The sequence below is a fragment of the Amia ocellicauda genome, chromosome 2 (genome assembly GCF_036373705.1).
Source record: "Amia ocellicauda isolate fAmiCal2 chromosome 2, fAmiCal2.hap1, whole genome shotgun sequence".
In the NCBI taxonomy this organism is placed as follows: Eukaryota; Metazoa; Chordata; class Actinopteri; order Amiiformes; family Amiidae; genus Amia; species Amia ocellicauda.
This window is the reverse complement of record NC_089851.1, coordinates 41551233-41569311: the sequence shown is the minus strand read 5'-3', so window position 1 is coordinate 41569311 and position 18079 is coordinate 41551233. Positions and strand designations below refer to the sequence as shown.

General features: G+C 39.9%; 1 protein-coding gene across 1 annotated transcript in view; it reads right to left on the bottom strand.

The window, feature by feature from the left end:
• Window positions 1–929: 929 nt before the first annotated feature.
• The window catches only part of wdr37 (WD repeat domain 37), a 55553-nt gene continuing 38403 nt past the window's right edge, over window positions 930–18079 (bottom strand). The window contains exons 12-14 of the mRNA XM_066723858.1: window positions 7125–7259; window positions 6222–6336; window positions 930–4397 (exon numbers count right to left, since the gene is read on the bottom strand). Coding sequence (XP_066579955.1) covers window positions 4266–4397; window positions 6222–6336; window positions 7125–7259 — 382 coding nt within the window. The 3' untranslated portion in view covers window positions 930–4265. The remainder of the gene's footprint in view (window positions 4398–6221; window positions 6337–7124; window positions 7260–18079) is intronic.

The following is an 18079-nucleotide window of genomic DNA, read 5'->3' as shown; positions in this document are numbered from 1 at the left end:
CTAAGGACTGGATAGCGTGACTGATAAAAGGCCATGCATCATTGCCTGCTTACTGATAATCTGCACCTATATTTATAAGAGCTGGCAATCAGCCTGGGTTGCAGTACTGGCGGTCTGCCACCCAGACTTATCGGCAGTATTCCACATGGTATTAATAAAGAGTTAATCAATGTTTATCTACTGAAGGGTAGACCCTGCAAATCACTCAATACAATATCAATCAATCCTATTAAAAGGAAAACCTATCAGGACAATAATAATAATTACTATAATACAAGTGATCCACACCGGTCCTCCAGGCAGTCTGCAGGCTTTGATATTGTAATAGTTTCAATAAAGTTCTCAAAGAAAAGAACACCATGCTTTGATATGAAAAGGAGCTGAGCTTTATCCAAAGATGTCAACAGTTTGGGGGAGAACCCCTTGCACCACAAAGGGTTGCAGACACATGCAAGGTCACCTGTCCTGTAAGGTGGCCCTATGCCCTCAGACTGGTGCTTCTGCCCGAATTTTATTACAATAAATTGCCCCTGCATTATGTTGAAGCATTAACGTACTGCATTGCACACCACAAAGTGCAGCTCAAAAGTGCCGTTTTATTTCTCACTTTAAAGCAAAGAGACATTTTTTTTTTGTATTTAATGTTAATAGGAAGAAATTAAATTGTAGGTATTACTAACAATTGGAAAGCAAAGAAACTCCTGTTGAGTTTTAAACAGGAAATAGATCCGATCATTAAATGTCCACATACAAATCAACCTGTATAAATGACAGTTAGATTTATTTATTTATTATTCTTCCAGTCTATGATTTGGCCAAGCTTTATTGATTTAAATACTTACAAATTACTCATTTCCTCTACAACATGAACTTCTGAGCGTTCTCTCCAATCTAAAGGATAATGTTTTGAGGAAGACAAGACAGTTGAATAAATGAAACAAAAATCAGCATATTTTATTAGGTTTTACAAGCTCGTTTCTTCCTGATGCTACTACTTTCACACTAAAATGTGCCGTTTGCAAAAGCAGATAATACAATGGTGTTCAGTGAAAGTACCCACATACTGTTTTTGCTATTCTCAACAGCAAAGTTTCCCCGTTTTCTATCTTTTTCATCTCCGTTGGACATTTATTTATTTAAATTTTTGAATGATTGTATGCGTTTCAGGAGTCTGCATGTCCGTCTTGAGTACCAAGTCATTTTGAAAACCTGTTGTCTGGTAAATTTACGATATAACAAAACCACACTCGAAACTAAACATTCCACATGTGGCCAGCAGTTTTAAAAGTATAAAGCCAATTAACCATCAGGTGTCATTTAAGGATGAAATGGATCTTTTCTCAGGGTAAAAGCATCACCTTAGTGCAGACTCAAGAAAACAATCAGGGGCTTTAACTAGATGGAGAGAACTGGAATAATGTGGCTTGTGAGAAGAGAGGTTTAAAATCACACCACAGGGAAAACTAAATAGTGCATCTCACAAAAAATAAGAAAAGATAGAAAAGAGAATGATATTTGGCAGTGGGTAGCCACATATTATTCTGATCGGCAAAAAAAAGATACATTTTACTCATAAGCAGTTTACTTCAATGTTTCTTCCACTAGGACAGTGTTTTTACAAGTAAATTACAAGAAGGCAAGTGATGTGGTAACTTTCCAAAACACTTCTGTACAAAAGCAGTGGAAAACAAAAAACCAAAGAAATCTGCAAAAAAAAAAAAGGCAAAAATTACCTATACATTAATTTAACTTTCCTCTAAAAAAGTTCTAAAGAAAGAAATACATTAGAAAAGAGCATTTAAACATGTGGTAAAATACTGTTTAATATGGTGAAGACAATGCATGACCTTAGCTATTGGAGTAAACAAAGCTATCCCTTGACAAATACCTGGAATTTCAAAATCTGCTGACCACAAATATCAGCCACCCAGTGATGATCACTAGTTTCAGACCAGTCATTTGAGAAGGAATACAGCAAACAGTTTAATGTCCAGAAATGTGTCAACTTACATATATTAAAAGACTGAACCAAGTAATTAGCAGGGCTACACATGCATGAACCTTGAAGAAATCCCAACAGTTTATTTTTTTAATTAAGAGTGGCGGTGGAATACATTTAATTCAAGTAAAGCAGTACAATTATTAACTCAAGTGAAAATTTTATTACGTTTGAGTTTGTTAAAGCTAGATTAGAATGCATTTTTTTAGCTTCTAAAGTGAGACATTGCATAATGGTTTTGATCTGGTTTGTAAAGGAACAGTTTCCATATACTTAAGATTGATTGTAAGAAAGTAGAGTCCTGGAGTATCAGTGAGGCAATTACTTTCACTGTTGGGTGCACTGGTGATACTAAAGGAGATCAAAACGTCACATTAAACTAGCCTGTCTAACACATACATAAAAAAATCCCCAATGTGCCTGAATATCTGTGACATAAAAAGTGAAATTAACTAGAAGTAACAGATCATTTAAAAGTAAGAACTGCAAAACAAAGCTTTCGGCAAGGCATACTAACACACAGGAAAATACATACATACATATGTTTTGTCTGTGTGTTAGCATATATATGTAACAGTAGTGATAATCACAGATTAACCCCCATAAGAGTTTATGCCAGCATTTGCTTTCAATGAAAACAAACCACAATTAACAGGAGTTTCTAATGCAGTTGACTTCAAGCAACAGTTACTCGCACAACAATCCTCCTTTTTCACTGCACTCCATCTCCCTACAGACCCACACTTCTGGCACACTGGACACATCACTTTCAATTAGCTTAATATAGGATGAAGCCTATACAAAGGTTACTACGACTATTTGAACTGTATTTTGATCATTCTTCTTGGGATTTCCTCCTGATAGACTCAAAAGTGGGCCCTTCACGCAAGATGTTTGGAAATGAGCTAACGATAAAATACAGAGCCATGTAATTATTGTTCATACTAATTCATTAAAAACAAGCATGTATTGTGTTCATGAGGAAAATCTATATATGCACTGCAGTTTCTAAATATGTGTAAATGGGAAAAACGTACGTCTGAAACCAGTGATGGTACAGATTCAGTTTTGAGCACATACTTTCTAGTTTCTTGGACACAGTAACTTGTTTTGTTTTTAAAAAAACGGGGGGCAGTTGTTTCGATTTCTGTCACTATTCAAGACAAGCAATCTGATACTACCTGAGATACTGACATGAATCAAAATCATCTTGGGCCCCTAATATAAGAATCACAGCAATTTGGCGGTATTTTATACTGCTGATTTTATATTGACGGGCACCGATTCTGGAGAGACTTTTTACTTCTAATATACAGAAGGATATTCTGAAGTGTTTAGGTACTATTTTCCCAGGGCAAGATCACTATGAGAAAAAAGGCATTTGTTCCAAGTGCAAAGAAGGGCACTGAAGATTTAATCTCACTGCATGGGACTCGGGAGTGCAGTAACAGTTCCTCAACCTAACCAATTAGAAACCCTATTTGTAACAGCCAGCTCCTCTCTTTTCTCCCTGAAGTAATGCCTTCCCCTACGTTCATGGCATAGGCTCGGTCTACAGTTTTATTTTATTTTCCCCAATTTGACAGTCAAGTTATCTACAATGGCTATGGTGAAAGTATAAAATTTGACTTGTGTAACAGACGAACCTTACCTGCCTCAGGTTAAGATAAATGTTCATGAAGCCAGTACATACCTGCACCATATACAGACAATTGAGGAGCATACTAACATAAGACAGAGCTTCTATATACTGTTGCGAAGCTCCTACCTAATCCCATAAAGTCTACATCAAAAGCACAAGATGGGTAAAGGGATGGAGGAGGGCAGATGTGTGACATCATCCTTTATTCAAGCAATGATATCCATTTCAAGGAAGAGTTTCACGAGTCACGGTTCTACTTTTTACCTCTTCTTCCAGAGCTTGAAATGGATTATTTACTGACCACAGTGTTTTATAATCAGGATTAATAAAATAACTATTTAAAATAGAAACGCCAAAATGCAGGACAAAGCTCTTACATCTCAGTAACGGGGAGAACAGGGACGTTTTTTGTTTTTTAAAGAAATAAAGAATAAAAAACACACACTTTAAATACATTCCATGCAGACTGTGCACATTGTAAGCAGAGCAGGAGGAGGAGGGGGGGTGGGGTACAACATATACACAAGACTTCCTCCCAGAAAAAAAATTGTTTCACATTGATCCGAGATCAGCACAAGGCCTTGGACAGGGCAGCAGTTTGTGAGTGACCTGTTCAGTAGGTGTTTATTTCTCCTGCAGCAGGGCAGTGATGTTGATATTCCAGCCAATGGCCTGGCGGTCAAAGCCACAGGTAAACAGGTTGCAGGTTGGGTTGTCCTCACTCCAGGCAGAGCAGCACACCATGCGTCGATGTCCCTTCAAGTAACACCACAGATTACACATTTCTATCTATTCTCTAAGCCCTTGCTTTAAGGTTTTTTATTTTCTAAATCATTAGATGGAGCTGTAAATATCCCTTAGGAGACCCAGTGTGACATTATCAGTCTGCTCTGGGAACATTTGGTGAGTGTATATACATTTATTTTTATTTTTTTGCCCAGCCTGTGACATATATATGTAACACTGACTTCCTAAGGGTTTTTATTCTGAGCAACTCAACTGTGAGATGACTATACACTCACCTAAAGGATTATTAGGAACACCACACTAATACTGTGTTTGACCCCCTTTCGCCTTCAGAACTGCCTTAATTCTACGTGGCATTGATTCAACAAGGTGCTGAAAGCATTCTTTAGAAATGTTGGCCCATATTGATAGGATAGCATCTTGCAGTTGATGGAGATTTGTGGGATGCACATCCAGGGCACGAAGCTCCCGTTCCACCACATCCCAAAGATGCTCTATTGGGTTGAGATCTGGTGACTGTGAGGGCCAGTTTAGTACAGTGAACTCATTGTCATGTTCAAGAAACCAATTTGAAATGATTCGACCTTTGTGACATGGTGCATTATCCTGCTGGAAGTAGCCATCAGAGGATGGGTACATGGTGGTCATTAAGGGATGGACATGGTCAGAAACAATGCTCAGGTAGGCCGTGGCATTTAAACAATGCCCAATTGGCACTAAAGGGCCTGAAGTGTGCCAAGAAAACATCCCCCACACCATTACACCACCACCACCAGCCTGCACAGTGGTAACAAGGCATGATGGATCCATGTTCTCATTCTGTTTATGCCAAATTCTGACTCTACCATCTGAATGTCTCAACAGAAATCGAGACTCAACAGACCAGGCAACATTTTTCCAGTCTTCAACTGTCCAATTTTGGTGAGCTTGTGCAAATTGTAGCCTCTTTTTCCTATTTGTAGTGGAGATGAGTGGTACCCGGTGGGGTCTTCTGCTGTTGTAGCCCATCCGCCTCAAGGTTGTACGTGTTGTGGCTTCACAAATGCTTTGCATTTGCATACCTCGGTTGTAACGAGTGGTTATTTCAGTCAAAGTTGCTCTTCTATCAGCTTGAATCAGTCGGCCTATTCTCCTCTGACCTCTAGCATCAACAAGGCATTTTCGCCCACAGGACTGCCGCATACTGGATGTTTTTCCCTTTTCACACCATTCTTTGTAAACCCTAGAAATGGTTGTGCATGAAAATCCCAGTAACTGAGCAGATTGTGAAATACTCAGACCGGCCCGTCTGGCACCAACAACCATGCCACGCTCAAAATTGCTTAAATCACCTTTCTTTCCCATTCAGACATTCAGTTTGGAGTTCAGGAGATTGTCTTGACCAGGACCACACCCCTAAATGCATTGAAGCAACTGCCATGTGATTGGTTGGTTAGATAATTGCATTAATGAGAAATTGAACAGGTGTTCCTAATAATCCTTTAGGTGAGTGTATGTTGTGTTCTACACAAGTTTATCCGATGCTTTAAGACCAATGCTGATTGCAAGGAAGCAGCAGCAGCCTGGGTGGGACCTATCCTCATCAACCTTGGACCTTGGACCTTGGACCTGGGCATCTAAAGCACTACGGATTTTAGCGATAGCTTTAACCACACTGAGAGGAGATGACAGATGACACGTTTGCTAATAAAGTCCCATTAAGACAATTCAGAGCTCAGCAGGGATAAAAACTGGGAAAGAAAGAACAGTGGCTCTACAGGTCCCGTTACAGATGTAACTGTGGCTGTGGACTCTGCCTTCGAGTCTGGCCTTGTTCACGTTTGATGGTCTTACCTGTCTGTTGCTGCGCGGGAGGCGAGCCAGCCTCACTCCGGAAATATCGAACAACCTGACCTGCCGATTGTCGTGGGGAAGAGCAATGATTCTTTGGCTGACAGAGACACTGATCCTGAAAACACACAAGGAGATCCACCGCACGGGATGGAGTTAATGCACATGATCAACAGGAAGATAAAAAAGGGAAGGAAAGGAAAAAATGTTTTTGAAAAGAATAAAGGACCTGCAGCCATTCTTCCCGCAGCTGTGGGCACATACACTTAATGTTGTTAAAGGAAACTATAATTACTAGCGAGGAGTAAGACCATGATGCTAAAGCACGGTTGACTTGATAACAGTTATTATGGCGAAGAAAAATCTGGGCAGTGCCTAGATTTTGTGCTATCCTGGAAGTAATAACATGACACATCTGAACACACTTTGAGAGCAAACATGCTTAGGTTTGTCATCCGCAATTATTTGGTAAATGTTACATTTATAAAAGTTGCTTATATGATCGATCTGGAAGAGTGCTATATGTCTTACACTAAAACAACACAAAAGATGGAGAAAACCATGATTTTATAACTAGAGGGACAGTCTCTTTAAGGAAGTAACACACGTTTTATTAGGCAGGAGTGACATTCGAGTTATGGACACTTCGTCAATGCACGTTCAGAATGTAAAAATAGAACTCCTGCACGGAAGCGTCTTCCTCCATCTTCTTCTTCCTAGGTGATTGTTTCAAATTCTTAGGCCACTGGATACAATCTGCTTTACTGCTTTATAAATCTTAAAATGCATAAATGCCTAACATATCTAAATAAAAATAACCTGTAAGGTGAAAATAAACAACCACCAGTTGCACTGTATTAAACCTAATGCAGCGACGGGCACCCCTAGTCCTGTCTGACTGCTCACCTGTTGACGGCAGAGTCCGTTCGAATGGTTGCTATGGGAGATCTCATGTTCTTTAAGTCCCAGACCTTCACTGTGCGATCGTCACTACCAGAAACCACGTTGTCCCCGACTGTGAACACGGCTGACGTAACAGTGCTGAAAAGAAACAAGGGAACAGGAGAGCTCTTACACCCCTGCCTGAGAAAAGGCAATAAAAAGGCCAAAGGAAAGAATGTTTATCAGTTTGTCATGCTGGGCATCTGCTGCAGAGCACTAAATTATCTTTTCTTCCTCTGCAAATTCATTCAGATCTAGAGGATTTTGATGATGCCATTTATCAGATGTTTTGTTCCAAGGTGACTTCATTTGCTTCAACTAGTGCTGCACGGGATACTGAAAATTCAAAACTGTTCGGTAATTCTGTCAAATGTGTCTCACGTTGTCATGATTGAGAGAATCAAGTTGGTCTAGTAATTTCTCTGAATCTGAATCTTCAATTTCAGGTGCTTAACTTTTCTCCATTTATTATTCATATTGCATACATTTAGTGTACAGCATTTCTACAAGCATATAAATGAAGATTAGAATATAATTTATATGTATTGAAATTATCACTAAAAGAATATATACAGTGAGGGAAAAAAGTATTTGATCCCCTGCTGATTTTGTACGTTTGCCCACTGACAAAGAAATGATCAGTCTATAATTTTAATGGTAGGTGTATTTTAACAGTGAGAGACAGAATAACAACAAAAAAATCCAGAAAAACGCATTTCAAAAAAGTTATAAATTGATTTGCATGTTAATGAGGGAAATAAGTATTTGATCCCCTATCAATCAGCAAGATTTCTGGCTCCCAGGTGTCTTTTATACAGGTAACGAGCTGAGATTAGGAGCACTCTCTTAAAGGGAGTGCTCCTAATCTCAGCTCGTTATCTGTATAAAAGACACCTGTCCACAGAAGCAATCAATCAATCAGATTCCAAACTCTCCACCATGGCCAAGACCAAAGAGCTGTCCAAGGATGTCAGGGACAAGACTGTAGACCTACACAAGGCTGGAATGGGCTACAATACCATCGCCAAGCAGCTTGGTGAGAAGGTGACAACAGCTGGTGCGATTATTCGCAAATGGAGAAACACAAAATAACTGTCAGTCTCCCTCGGTCTGGGGCTCCATGCAAGATCTCACCTCGTGGAGTTTCAATGATCATGAGAACGGTGAGGAATCAGCCCAGAACTACACGGGAGGATATCAAGGCAGCTGGGACCATAGTCACCAAGAAAACAATTGGTAACACACTATGCCATGAAGGACTGAAATCCTGCAGGGCCCGCAAGGTCCCCCTGCTCAAGAAAGCACATGTACAGGCCCGTCTGAAGTTTGCCAATGAACATCTGAATGATTCAGAGGAGAACTGGGTGAAAGTGATGTGGTCAGATGAGACCAAAATCGAGCTCTTTGGCATCAACTCAAGGAGGAGGAATGACCCCAAGAACACCATCCCCACCGTCAAACATGGAGGTGGAAACATTATGCTTTGGGGGTGTTTTTCTGCTAAGGGGACAGGACAACTGCACCGCATCAAAGAGATGATGGACGGGGCCATGTATCGTCAAATCTTGGGTGAGAACCTCCTTCCCTCAGCCAGGGCATTGAAAATGGGTCGTGGATGGGTATTCCAGCATGACAATGACCCAAAACACACAGCCAAGGCAACAAAGGAGTGGCTCAAGAAGAAGCACATTAAGGTCCTGGAGTGGCCTAGCCAGTCTCCAGACCTTAATCCCATAGAAAATCTGTGGAGGGAGCTGAAGGTTCGTGTTGCCAAACGGAGAGGATCTGCAAAGAGGAGTGGGACAAAATCCCTCCCGAGATGTGTGCAAACCTGGTGGCCAACTACAAGAAACGTCTGACCTCTGTGATTGCCAACAAGGGTTTTGCCACCAAGTACTAAGTCGAAGGGGTCAAATACTTATTTCACTCATTAACATGCAAATCAATTTATAACTTTTTTGAAATGCGTTTTTCTGGATTTTTGTTGTTGTTATTCTGTCTCTCACTGTTAAAATACACCTACCATTAAAATTACAGACTGATCATTTCTTTGTCAGTGGGCTAATGTACAAAATCAGCAGGGGATCAAATACTTTTTTCCCCTCACTGTACACTCACCTAAAGGATTATTAGGAACACCACACTAATACTGTGTTTGACCCCCTTTCACCTTCAGAACTGCCTTAATTCTACATGGCATTGATTCAACAAGGTGCTGAAAGCATTCTTTAGAAATGTTGGCCCATATTGATAGGATAGCATCTTGCAGTTGATGGAGATTTGTGGGATGCACATCCAGGGCACGAAGCTCCCGTTCCACCACATCCCAAAGATGCTCTATTGGGTTGAGATCTGGTGACTGTGGGGGTCAGTTTAGTACAGTGAACTCATTGTCATGTTCAAGAAACCAATTTGAAATGATTCGACCTTTGTGATATGGTGCATTATCCTGCTGGAAGTAGCCATCAGAGGATGGGTACATGGTGGTCATTAAGGGATGGACATGGTCAGAAACAATGCTCAGGTAGGCCGTGGCATTTAAACGATGCCCAATTGGCACTAAGGGGCCTAAAGTGTGCCAAGAAAACATCCCCCACACCATTACACCACCACCACCAGCCTGCACAGTGGTAACAAGGCATGATGGATCCATGTTCTCATTCTGTTTACGCCAAATTCTGACTCTACCATCTGAATGTCTCAACAGAAATCGAGACTCATCAGACCAGGCAACATTTTTCCAGTCTTCAACTGTCCAATTTTGGTGAGCTTGTGCAAATTGTAGCCTCTTTTTCCTATTTGTAGTGGAGATGACTGGTACCCGGTGGGGTCTTCTGCTGTTGTAGCCCATCCGCCTCAAGGTTGTACGTGTTGTGGCTTCACAAATGCTTTGCATTTGCATACCTCGGTTGTAACGAGTGGTTATTTCAGTCAAAGTTGCTCTTCTATCAGCTTGAATCAGTCGGCCTATTCTCCTCTGACCTCTAGCATCAACAAGGCATTTTCGCCCACAGGACTGCCGCATACTGGATGTTTTTCCCTTTTCACACCATTCTTTGTAAACCCTAGAAATGGTTGTGCATGAAAATCCCAGTAACTGAGCAGATTGTGAAATACTCAGACCGGCCCGTCTGGCACCAACAACCATGCCACGCTCAAAATTGCTTAAATCACCTTTCTTTCCCATTCAGACATTCAGTTTGGAGTTCAGGAGATTGTCTTGACCAGGACCACACCCCTAAATGCATTGAAGCAACTGCCATGTGATTGGTTGGTTAGATAATTGCATTAATGAGAAATTGAACAGGTGTTCCTAATAATCCTTTAGGTGAGTGTATATTACAAAAAATATTGATGACAATAAAATTTCTATAAAGATAGATTGATAGAATATTTCAGAACCATACAGCAATAAACACACTGGTAGAACAACCGCAAGCAAGAGAGAAACAATGATTCCTTCGCAGGGGCAAAGTGTAATCAGCACATACAAAGCAAAAGAAAAGAATGAAACAAAATAATAATAATTTCTTCACTACAAGATATTTATAAAATATAATTTGGATTGGGCTGGGGACAGAAGGACTGACAGTAAAGCTGCGGAGTGTGGAATTCCTTAGTATGGAATGTAAAAAGTATTTGGACACGTTCAATATTTAATTATTATAATGTGCAATTGTTCTGTAACAAATTACTTGCTTGTGAGAAATATTATATTCTGTTATTCAATACGATGCAGTGTTTCCCACAGGATTTTTGGAAACTGTGGTGGGTGACCATGCACTCTCTAATGGGGTCCGGGGGCATGCCCCCCCAGAAGATCTATTTTTAAATGTGAACAGTTAAATGCATCAATCTGTTGCACTTTGAAATGAAAAGAGGCTAGATCTGTGAAGAATTGTTGACTTTTGTAAACAATCCAATCATAAACCCATGAGGTTGAACTTGTAAGACGCTTGAGACTACACTTGAGCCACCAATGAAATTAAGTAAAAGCTGTCACATGTGTTGTACTGGTGTATTTAATGTGTTTTCATTCCACTGCAGCAGTCAATTAATGAGAAGAAAACAAAAATATAACTAGATTGTATAAATAAGCTAGACAGATCTAATACATTTTGAATTTCGCTGTTATGACTGGGAAATGTTGCCAAAAGGACACTAATGTTAAGGCATTTTCATTGCAGCTCACATTGCTAAACTATCATTGAATGAAAATTAAATAAAAATTGAAAAAGAAAAACATTTTGGTCGGTCAATTACAGCTGTAATTGCAAAATATAACTATCAACAATAGTCACCTTTATAGATAACTTGAAATTGTGACGACAACAAAAAGTTGTGAAAATATCGGCAGACAATAATAATACAAGAGTCTGACAGATGCGTGAGAATTGACAGGTCTGCTTAATGCTGTTATTATGTCATTTCCGTGCGTCTTCTAACAGGATGGTATTTTTACATAGCCTAATGTTTATCTATTTAACAAAAAAAGTCGTTGTGTTAGATAAATATTTTAAAGTAAAGTTCAGAACTTTTTGCAGTTGCAAAAATTGTCACATTGCATTATTCGAATAGTCATGGACAACAGCTGTGGAATTATCGATAGTCAAGATTTTTGTTTTTCATTCACCTTAACTGAACTTAATTCAGTACAGCTGATTGGTTATAGTAAATAGATGGAAGGAAAGGTGATCTAGTCAAGCAATTTGGAGGTGGAGTGAGTTAAGGGTCAATTGGTCAAAGCACTTGAATTGGGGACAAAAACCAAGAGACCATTTTTAGGGCACCAACAACACCAAAGCATGTGGCCACTACAGTGTCAGGTTTGTAGAATGATTGCCTTCCTGGATTAGTTAATCTGTGAACGTTGTGAGCATGTTAAGGTCCTAGAAAACACAGTCCACAGCTGCCGTGGGGATTAAAGTGTTGTGCCTATATGTTTTATATGACAATTATTTGTGTCTTTCAATTAATCAATTAATGAATTAACAGTTAAACAACTACGTGGAGCTACTTCTTATTTTTCAACATATTGAAAAATATATAAAACTTACGTGGGTAAACCTTTTTCTGTCAAATACACTGATTGAGATGTGTGATTATGGTTGTCTATGAGCAAGTGCTGGGAGAATAACCCTCGTAATTAAACAGGAAAATCCATTTGGGATTTTTCCCCCCTATCACAGTCATCTTATTTTTATGATTGTAGACTATTTTAGGTTTGTAAAAGTAATTTGTATTTTTATGATAGGAGAAGACGCTTTTCTGTGCATCAATCTTTTGATAATGATAATTTAAGATTGTTTTTTTTAAACAAATAGCAAACTTAAAGTTCTTGGCACGCAGCATATGTTTGTGACATATCGTTCTTTTAACCCTTTGAACTGAAATTGGGTGGATCTGACCAAAATTAGGGCATGTATTAATTTATAGGGAAATTTTTTGTGATCGAGACATGCCTTTTTCTTTCTGCTGCGTAGCTGAGATTCAGCTGAAAAGAACCATGTGCAGTTTGTTTACATCGTGTCTTTCCTGGCTGCTGCAATGCTCAGCTGCAGAACATGGGGATGGCACTGACCAATAGAAATACTATGGATCTGTCATCAGCCTAGAGATCTTATATTTTTTTTTAACCCAATCGCAGACTGTGATTCTATGAATATCTAGCCAATCCAAAGACCGTCAGCCCTGTGACTCAGTTGATAAAACAGGTGTCAGATTACACGCTGCTCCAGAGCGCACTGGTTCGAACGCAGAGGATGGACAGAGAAATAGACTTTTACATTGTAGTTTATAAACATGTTTTTGCTATGAACCTGTCATGATGTAAAGTTACATAAAGAATAGAAAGTTACACTACCATTCAAAAGTTTGGGGTCACTTAGAAATGCCCTTGTTTTCCATGAAAACATACATGAAATTAGTTAGGAAATATAGCAAAATGAATAGGAAATGGTCAATGACAAGGTTAGAAATAATGATTTTTAATTAAAATAATTGTGTCCTTCAAACTTTGCTTTCGTCAAAGAATCCTCCATTTGCAGCAATTACAGCCTTGCAGACCTTTGGCATTCTAGTTGTCAGTTTGTTGAGGTAATCTGAAGAGATTTCACCCCATGCTTCCTGAAGCACCTCCCACAAGTTGGATTGGCTTGATGGGCACTTCTTACATACCATACGGTCAAGCTGCTCCCACAATAGCTCAATAGGGTTGAGAACCGGTGACTGTGCTGGCCACTCAATTACAGACAGTATAAAATATGACCAAAACGTAGTCACTGATTGCTGACCTGTAGCCTACTCCTGATGGCAGGCCAGCTAGCCCAAGGCCTACAAAATTGATTATTTATTAATATTGGGCAAGTTGTCCATATTTATGTGTAAGTTGATCACCACGGTTCATGTCATCTTCCGAAGACAACAGCAGAGAAACAAAGTAGTACTTATGCATATGATCATGATGCAGGTAATGGACATTTCAGAATGTTTACGCCACCCTTCAAAAGTTGGTGCCGAACAATTGGACCCTGTTGGGCCGAGAATGCCAAGCTACCACCCTCCAGTTTCAACCCAAAAACACAGCCATTGCACTCTAAAAGTTGGCAAGTTGCGCAGAGTAATAATAATAATAATAATAAATAATAATAATAATAATAATAGCTAATCAAAATAAAATTTGTTGTTTTATATTATTAACAATAATAACAATAATATTATTATTGTAGGCTATTGACATTATAGTTGGCTACTTACAACCTGTAAAGAGGTTTTAAAATTATAGAATACACCTACTTATAAATACAACCATAATGATTCCAACAACTTCTTAAAACCCCCACTTCACATTAAGGAATTCAGCATTAATTTTTAATAAAATAATGCATCTTCTCAGTTTACCCTTTGCAGACACCTGACCAAATCATATCACATAACTGCAAACTTGTTCGAAAAGGCATTAGTAAATCGGTAAAACCAATTTCCACTGCATTTGTCACATAACGGACTACATCGACGTACGAAAAATCTTCCTGTCAAACGTAAAAACTGTTGGTCGATGTTTATGAAATTCATTTGACGTTTTTGGTTTCCATTAAAACTGTTGTAAAGTTGTTGTTTTTTTATTCTACAGGACTTTTATTGCAAAAAAGGCTGGATGGAAACCTGAATAATGGTAGTACAAAATTGCATAAAACACTCCCCAAAATGGTTAAGTTGCAAATTTAACAGCAAAGACCTGAAAGTTGACTGGATTTTATTAATTTATCCTGATTTACATTTTTTTACTTTTAACCAATTTTAACTAATCACTGAATAAAAAGAACAAATAAAATGTACAAAACAGCTACATATAGTTAAGAAACAAACCTTAACATTCCCAAACCTTACCCCCCCACCCTCAAACCATTAAACCCACAAAAAATATAAAAAATCCCCCCTAAAAAAACACAAACCATTCAACACCCACACTATAAACCACAAAATCAGCAATCCAAACCCTGTAACTCCACAAAAAAATAATAAAAATAATACTCTCTCAGACCCTGAATAAACGTTTAACAAAAACAGAGAGAGACAGACATACAGAGAAACAGACATTGCTCCAGTTCCATCCCTGCGCAAGATTACTTGAAGAAGAATACCCAGGAGAGGCCGTTTCACGGACGTGCTGTGCTGGTGACTATTTTTGGAAGCAGCTGGCGTACACTCTGCTCCAGCACCGCTATGGAGCAGGAGAATATGGAGCCAGCCATAAAAGGGGAGGGGGGTGGTGGGGGACATGTGTGTGTAGGGGGAGGTGCTCTGAATGTCACCACCTCTCAGGGTCAAGGTCTGGTGTGATGTGCAGGCCTCAGCTCATTTCCACACAAGTGATATAGAGTACTTTACAGAGAGCTGAGGTCATGCACATTAATTTAATGGAGTTTAATATTTCTAATTTATAATGTCAGTTGTTCCCTGTCATTTCAGCACTTCAGAGAGTGTGGGGTGGGGGGGTAGTGGGGAGGAAAAAAAAACGGGGGATCAGAAAAAAAAAAAAAACTGATTTCATGTTCCATTCTGGCTGCTGATTAAGATTAGCAACATCCAGGCCTAGAAAGCCCACTCACACTGGCCTTCTTAATTTAAATTGACATCATATTAAGGTTTAATTAGGGCTAAACTCTGCTGCGTTAATGACACGGGCGTGCTCACTGTACTTAATATCACCACCAGGGCTCCCTTGCACAGGTTCTCTAGCGCAGACACGACGCCAAAGAAATGCACTGCTTGACATTGTGGGTCGCCACCGGGGACCTAAGCGAAAGTTAATAGATTAGAAGCTTGATTAAAATCCTATTATAACTCGGGGAGATATTTTTAAATGCTGCGTTCCCGGGAGCCCACTGACAAGCAAGGTCGGGACTCATTAGGGGAAGGGGAGGAGGTCATACGAGCGTAATGAAACGAGATCAGTAGCAACGAAAAGGAGCGTTTCCTACTTCTTTTACCGGTGTACATCCTGGCCTGTGATTTGTCAATGTTATGCAATGTATATGTGTGTGTGTGTGTGTATGTGTATATATATATATATATATATATACACACACACACACACACTCACACACACACATTACTGTGCAAAAGTTTTAGACAAAATGCTGTAAAGTAAGAATGCTTTCAAAATATAATCTATTAACATGTCTATTTATCAATTAACTAAATGCAAAGTGAGTGAACAGAAGAAAAATCTACATCAAATCCATATTTGGTGTGACCACCCTTTGCCTTCAAAACAGCATCAATTCTTCTAGGTACACTTGCACAAAGTCAGGGATTTTGTAGGCATATAGTCAGGTGTATGATTAAACAATTATACCAAACAGGTGCTAATGATCATCAATTCAATATGTAGGTTGAAACACAATCATTAACTGAAACAGGAACAGCTGTGTAGCAGGAATAAAACTGGGTGAGGAACAGCCAAACTCAGCTAACAAGGTGAGGCTGCTGAAGACAGTTTACTGTCAAAAGTCATACACCATGGCAAGACTAAGCACAGCAACAAGACACAAGGTAGTTATACTGCATCAGCAAGGTCTCTCCCAGGCAGACATTTCAAGGCAGACAGGGGTTTCCAGATGTGCTGTCCAAGCTCTTTTGAAGAAGCACAAAAAAACGGCAACGTTGAGGACCGTAGACACAGTGGTCGACCAAGGAAACTTACTGCAGCAGATGAAAGACACATCATGTTACTTCCCTTCGCAATCGGAAGATGTCCAGCAGTGCCATCAGCTCAGAACTGGCAGAAAAACAGTGGGACCCTGGTACACCCTTCTACTGTCTGGAGAAGTCTGGTCAGAAGTGGCCTTCATGGAAGACTTGTGGCCAAAAAGCCATACCTCCGGCATGGCAACAAGGCCAAGTGACTCAACTATGCACGAGAACACAGGAACTGGGGTGCAGAAAAATGGCAGCAGGTGCTCTGGACTGATGAGTCAAAATGTGAAATATTCGGTTGTAGAAGAAGGCAGTTTGTTAACCAATGGGCTGGAGAGCGTTACACGAATGAGTGTCTGCAGGCAACAGAGAAGCATGGTGGAGGTTCCTTGCAAGTTTGGGGCAGCATGACAACAACACCAAACATACAGCGACAGTCATTAAGAACTATCTTCAGCGTAAAGAAGAACAAGGAGTCCTGGAAGTGATGGTATGGCCCCCACAGAGCCCTGATCTCAGCATCATCGAGTCTGTCTGGGATTACATGAAGAGAGAAGCAGCTGAGGCTGCCTAAATCCACAGAAGAACTGTGGTTAGTTCTCCAACATGTTTGGGCGAACCTAGAATAATTGATACTGTTTTGAAAGCAAAGGGTGGTCACACCAAATATGGATTTTGATGTAGATTTTTCTTCTGTTCACTCACTTTGCATTTAGTTAATTGATAAATATAATCTATTAACATGTCTATTTTTGAAAACATTCTTACTTAACAGCATTTTTTCACACCTGCCTAAAACTTTTGCACATTACTGTGTGTGTGTGTATGTATACATATATACACACACTCACCTAAAGGATATTAGGAACACCTGTTCAATTTCTCATTAATGCAATAATCTAACCAACCAATCACATGGCAGTTGCTTCAATGCATTTAGGGGTGTGGTCCTGGTCAAGACAATCTCCTGAACTCCAAACTGAATGTCTGAATGGGAAAAATGGGATTTAATCAATTTTGAGCGTGGCATGGTTGTTGGTGCCAGACGGGCCGGTCTGAGTATTTCACAATCTGCTCAGTTACTGGGATTTTCATGCACAACCATTTCTAGGGTTTACAAAGAATGGTGTGAAAAGGGAAAAACATCCAGTATGCGGCAGTCCTGTGGGCGAAAATGCCTTGTTGATGCTAGAGGTCAGAGGAGAATGGGCCGACTGATTCAAGCTGATAGAAGAGCAACTTTGACTGAAATAACCACTCGTTACAACCGAGGTATGCAGCAAAGCATTTGTGAAGCCACAACACGTACAACCTTGAGGCGGATGGGCTACAACAGCAGAAGACCCCACCGGGTACCACTCATCTCCACTACAAATAGGAAAAAGAGGCTACAATTTGCACAAGCTCACCAAAATTGGACAGTTGAAGACTGGAAAAATGTTGCCTGGTTTGATGAGTCTCGATTTCTGTTGAGACATTCAGATGGTAGAGTCAGAATTTGGCGTAAACAGAATGAGAACATGGATCCATCATGCCTTGTTACCACTGTGCAGGCTGGTGGTGGTGGTGTAATGGTGTGGGGGATGTTTTCTTGGCACACTTTAGGCCCCTTAGTGCCAATTGGGCATCGTTTAAATGCCACGGCCTACCTGAGCATTGTTTCTGACCATGTCCATCCCTTTATGACCACCATGTACCCATCCTCTGATGGCTACTTC